This window comes from Mastacembelus armatus, chromosome 23, assembly GCF_900324485.2.
Source record: "Mastacembelus armatus chromosome 23, fMasArm1.2, whole genome shotgun sequence".
NCBI lineage: Eukaryota > Metazoa > Chordata > Actinopteri > Synbranchiformes > Mastacembelidae > Mastacembelus > Mastacembelus armatus.
Window position 1 is genome coordinate 16,022,497 of NC_046655.1, and position 5,897 is coordinate 16,028,393.

The following is a 5,897-nucleotide window of genomic DNA, read 5'->3' on the forward strand; positions in this document are numbered from 1 at the left end:
AAAGATCATTTATTTATTGGTACATTTGAACAGTAGAACAGAGTCTGGACAAGCATGAAAACATCAGTGTGTGTGTGTGTGTGTTATATCGACCTGAATTTTTAAATATCTTTTCAACAAAGAAACAAGAGTTTCCTGGATGATTTAGCAACATGTAGCTTTCTGTTCTGACCATTAGTTTCAATTATTTAAACTTTGTTTCTTAGAAATCAGGGTTTTACTGCCAGAGCGAAGGATCTAAATAATGCAGCCTCAGTATCGGTTTCTGTGGAGAAAAAGTCAGTCAGGGCGTGTCCCAGTGCTCAGCAAAGTCATACTTCACGTCTTTCTCCTGTTTTTAACGTTCAGCCTGTATCTTTGAGACCGAACACTGTCTGTATGAGACAACAAAACTTTTCTGAAGCTGGAAACTCCTACAACACTGAGACTAGCTTGGACTCAGCCGACCAGCTTGAGGTCTGGGGGCCTCGTTAGCTGTTAACATGTCGATGTTAACACTACTGTTGTTACTGACGTTAGCTTCTACCACAAGCATTACTGCAACAACAACATCCACAGACAGACGGCGGTGAGCTAGCTAACAAATCAAAACACAACACAGAAACAGATTCTGTTCACGGGGCCTTGTGCCAGCTGCCACTCAGGCTGTCACAAGGCTGTTAATCACAAAAAGCCCTTTGCACAAACGGAACTCGCTCTATGAGTCTCTCAGAGCTGTACTATAGTTGAGCACAGGGCTAGGCTGTCAGCCCGAGCTGCCTCCCCTCTGCCAACTGTGACGCTGTGCTGCTGAAACCTCCTTGGTTTTGTGTGTCCACACTTTCAAAGTGTCCTCTACACAAAGGTGTTCGGAGGGTTGGTGTTAGTGGGCCAGGCAACTTTCTTCTCCTTTGCCTCTCTGTCAAATGTATCATAAACGGAGTCCTTGGTGTCCGTCTTTGCTTGGACCGGGATGTCCACCACCCCAACATAGTTCTTTTTGGCCATTCGAGAGCTGGCCGTGATGGTATAGGCGTTACTGCGGTAACATTTCATGGATGACATGCAGAAGGTCTCCCTCATGCCCCGTCTGAAGTTTGCGTTGTAGACGGAGTATAGGGTCGGTTTGGAAGCCGTGGAGCTGAAGGAGATCCAAGCAATGGCTGTGAAGAAGAGGAGCTCCTGCCTGCTGGGTCCGGCGGAGTCCCTCGGGTGCCACAGCTGGGTGACGTAAAACGGCATCCAGGTGAGGAAGAAAACTGAATTGAGCATGAGGAACATCTTGATGGTCTTGACTTTAGTCCGTGGGACGATGTTCATTGTCCGGCGTACTGTGTGGCCGTCGGCACTGATCCTCCAGATGTAGCGGACTACCCGCTGATAGAATGACATGATCAGTGCCACTGGGACCAGAAAACCAAACAGGAGATGAACAGTGGCATAGGCTATACTGCCCCAGCTCTCTGGAAGGAAAAAGTCACAATGACCGCTATCTATAGATGTGGATCCATAAAAGAAGAGGCAGGGTGACACAAAAGCTGCATCAAACAGCCATGAAGCCAGGATCATCTTCTTTGCTTTCTCCCTGGACACCTTGAAGCTGAGAGGGTAGACAATTGTGTAGAAGCGATCTACAGAGATGGAAAGCAGGACGTAGACCTGCACACCGGGGCACAGGTGCTGCAGGTAACGCACAGCTTTGCAGGCAGCAGCACTCAGAGGCCATCTTCCTGAGGCAACCTGCAGCAGGACGAAGGGGGCACAGCCTAAGCTCATAAGCAGGTCTGCACAGGCCATAGACACCACAAAGTAGTTGGTGGTGGACTGAGTCCGTCGGCTCCGGTGGATGACCAGGCAGACGAGGGCATTTCCCAGGATGGAGACCAGCCAGAGAACCCCAAACACCAAGCCCAGGATGGCGACCTCGCCTGAAGTCAGCTCATAGGAGGTTGAGCTCCTGTTCGAGCCCTCAAGGCCGCTGAGGGGAGTTGTGGGTAGGGTTGCCAGGACAGTGAGGTTTTCCCTCTCTGAGTAGTTAAATGACATCTGATATGTGAAAGATGGAGAGTACAGGGAGGGATTGACACCGACTGTGTTTGATGACTGGGCGTAAACCATCACTACACTGCTGCACCAGAGACGACCTGTGGAGACAAAGACATTCATCATTAGTACAAACACAGGACGACGTTCACAGAACCGCCTGAAGACTGCAGGAGACCCAAACCAGAACCACATCCTGGAACTATGTGTTGACAAACAGTTTATTCATCCGCCCAATACGACATGAAGTGCCCCAGCTAGTGCAACGTTTGCACATACAGTCTCTGAGTGCTGCTTTTGGTTTTGGTCTTAGGTCTGTTCAGGCATCGTGGATTCGTTTCTTAGTTAGTCAGAATCAGCTTTATTGGCCGAGTATGTTGGAAGTTGTTTCCGGTACAGCAGCTGTCAATGTGTTTGGAATTTAAAACATCAACAAGAAATAGATTTAAAGTATACATCTAAATATACAGAAAAATAAAGGTATTCAGCAGAGGAGGAGTTTCTAGGTAAGTGCTGCATATTTACAAATATTTACCAACTTATAATTATTGCAGTGTGGACAGATATCCCATCGGCATCAGCTACTCTTGAGACAGTGATGTGCTGGGACAGAAACTGTCCTCGTGTCTGGTGGTTTTGGCGTACAGGGTTCTGTAATGCCATGCAGTGAAGGAGTCAAACAGTTTGTGACCAGGATGAAAGGGGTCTGCGGTTAGTTGGCTTGTTCGGTTCTGTGATTGGTTGGCAGATTGGTAAGGAGTTGGCAGGTAGTTCAGGTTGGCTGGTGAAGTCGGCTGAGCAGATACTGATCCTTTGACCAGCTGGTAGATTTAGGAGGTAGGAATGTTGGTTGGTTAACTGATTGGTGACTAGTAGACTTGGTTGGTGTTAAAGTGATGTTCCATAATGTCTTGGAGAGCTTGTTAAAAACTAGTGTTCATGTACCTTTAATGAAGATAATTACAAACCCCAGAGCATTGTCTCTAATTAGGAAATCAGCTGCAGCTAATAAGGTCTAATAAAGTTGTGGTTCCACTTCAGAAATCACATCTGGGGAATGTTAAACTCCCCAGAAACCCAAGTCTTCCCGTGAACCACTGAAAATGTTTATCACCTCCTGGAGACACCAGGTTTCACCCTGTTTCGTTTTAACTGTGGACTAATGCTCTGATTTTGTTAGTACTCGAATGAGGCACACCTTTTTTATCGACGTACCGCCTAGAACACATTAAACCATCAGCAGCTGAGTCAGAGCCTGTGCTGCCGCCTGATTTCATTAATCCTTCACAGCGATCCAGTTTAATGTCCACAGAGATCCAGCTGTCCTCTGAGGTCGCCCATTAACGAGGTGAAGAGGCCCATGGAGAAACAGCTCTGTTTATCGTAGCTTTGTGTTTACGCTGCTGGAGCTCACCCTTAGTAACCTCCTCCATCCCGCCTGACGGTTAGGACGTGATTCTACCACAGTTCCATAGAGTCAGGGGTGAGGTCCAAACCCCCCAGATGAAATCTGTCTTTATTTGAAGTGGACTTTCTGTAGTATAATGTTTAATATTACCCTGTAAATATATGGTAGTAACTGCATGTACTGTCTAAACCACCGAACATGCCTCAGATGTGGCAGTGAGTCTGAGGACTTAAACCAGATTCTATGAACATAACATGTTTACATCTTCACACGTTTCAGTTTTGTGACATTAGATGCACAAACCTCCAGAAAGCGAATCATGTCTTCCTGTCACACGTGTCCCTGAATATGAACTTAGGCACCTTCAAATCCAACCAGAGTTAATACTGAGGAACATTATGCCAATTTAAATAATTTCAATGAAACTAAATGAATAAACTAAATACCTTCCTCCTCCCACAGATACTTAGAGCAGTACATGAGTAAATGTACTTTTACTGTAGTAACAAGCTAAATGTTATTATCAATATGAATAAAAACAAATACTAAAACACAGACATGACTGACAGAACACTTTGGACATCATCTGAGCTTTATGGCTTCATCTCCATCTTTAAAACGTCTGATTGATCGATCAGAAATCAATGAGGCAGATAAACAAACCGGGAGTGGAGGCAGAGCAGCATCTTGTCTCCGCCTGGACAACATGTCTGCTCCGGGTTCACTGCGATGGCAGCAGAACTCCGTAAAAACCACGTCGATCACATGAAAATAAAGGCAGAGCAGGGTCCGCCGGTGAGCCCGCCGTCCGTCCGTCCGGTCCGACAGGATGTGGTTCTGAATTATATGCTGGCTGCTGGACTCACCGGATGAGAGCAGACCGCGAAGAAACGCGTCATTTCGGTGTTTTTCCGTGATTCAGAGGAGCAGGAGGAGCAGGAGGTCCGTGCAGGCAGCAGGTATCATGGCTGTTCGGTCCTTCGTCTCCTCAGACCCGCTGGAGGATGAAGATGCTGATGATGAAGAGGAGGATGGATGTTTTCTTCCTGACCAGCAGGGGCGGGTACAGAGATTTAGGGCCCCAGAACAGCGGGCCCCTCACCACCACAGCCTGAGTCACGCTGGCAGGATTGTGGTTTGGACCGCTGTAGACCCCAACTGTACTTTTTAATAATAATAATGTAAGAAAAGTGGAGAATTAAAAAAGTCAAATTCTCACAAACTAAATGAATAATTCATGTTTCATCATCCTGTTTTAGTTTTCTAGTATTTCTAGAAATGTTTTCAAGAAAACTAAATGTTATATGTTTGTTTTCTTTACTGGCTCAAAAAGTTTCCATAAAATAAAATGTCTTATTACTTTTTGTATAATTATTATGTTTTAATTTTGTATTTTTATTCTTATGTCCTATGTTATGATTTGGTCCTATACAAAATTGTTTTTTAAAAACGTATTACTGTCAGCACTGTTGGACTAGTCCATTTCCTGTCCTGCAGATCATGTGACCTAATTAATGAATAATTGATTGTTATTATTTCAGCGCCCTGCAGCCCCCGGTGTTACCCATCGGCTTCCACACCCTGACGATGATCTGCAACATGTCTGTTCTATAAAAGGGCATATTGCTGTCCAACTGTAATTATTGATCTGATGCTGACGAGGGATGCTGTCGCAGCATATTGCCATGGCAACTGCAGTGCTGAGGAGACTGCAGAAACAGGTTGGTCGCTATGGGCAACCAGCAGTGGTACTGATAGGAAGAAGGTGGAGAAAGAGGGAAGAAAGATGACAAATAATGTTAAAGTAGAAAAGAACAAACACTGAGTCAGTGATGAGGTGAACCCATTTTTATCAGAGACTCGACATCACTGATTTTCCAGTTTTCAGACATTTCATACTTTGTGAATTACTATTAGAACAAGCATAGTAAAGAAGCTCTTCATATATGGAGGCCCATTTCTGCAAACAAAGTGCAGGTAGTAAAGTCTGGCAGACAACCAGAGAGATCAGGAGACGACACTTCACCTTCTCGCTGATGCTGGTGAAGTTGTTTAATGTTACTTGTTGTCAAGCACAGTCCACGTTCTTCATAGGCTCATTTAGACGCTAATTAGTATAATTAGGAATATGAGTTATACAGTGAAGCAACTTATATGTTTTTCTTCTATTCAACAAGGCTAATTTTGTTAAAAGCGACTAATATTCTGGCGTGACTTTATAGTCCAGAAAATATGGTCTCTGTACTAGTCTGGATATTATGTATGAAGTCATTTATGTTTGTGTTTACAGACACAAAGTCTTTTTCTTATGTTTCCACTTTCTAAGTAAAAAAAACAGTTTTTCTCTTCCCGTTTTTTCCCCTCAGTGTCTGTCCTAGTCCTAGAGCTAGGCCTTTCTTACTGCAGCGGTGTTTTGGCCGGAAAAGGCTTCCGTAGCGGCCGGTTGAATGTGGTGTCCTGCGCCTTT

The 5,897-nt window shown here is 44.9% G+C and overlaps 1 protein-coding gene across 2 annotated transcripts; it reads right to left on the reverse strand.

The window, feature by feature from the left end:
• Positions 1-228: 228 nt before the first annotated feature.
• Positions 229-4,510, reverse strand: gpr19 (G protein-coupled receptor 19). Of its 2 annotated transcripts, none has more exons than XM_026327094.2 (2): positions 4,297-4,510; positions 229-2,123 (listed from the first exon to the last, which is right to left on the reverse strand). In XM_026327094.2, exon 2 carries the CDS (start codon positions 2,095-2,097, stop codon positions 835-837), a length of 1,263 nt encoding a protein of 420 aa, XP_026182879.1. In that variant the 5' UTR covers positions 2,098-2,123; positions 4,297-4,510; the 3' UTR covers positions 229-834. The 2 variants fall into 2 exon arrangements, with proteins under 2 accessions (XP_026182879.1, XP_026182877.1); XM_026327092.2 differs by having other exon boundaries at positions 4,094-4,510.
• Positions 4,511-5,897: the final 1,387 nt, after the last annotated feature.

Bases quoted from the DNA above. Each gene is read 5' to 3' on its own strand.
- gpr19 (XM_026327094.2), bottom strand. From the start codon at position 2,097: ATGGTTTACGCCCAGTCATCAAACACAGTCGGTGTCAATCCCTCCCTG.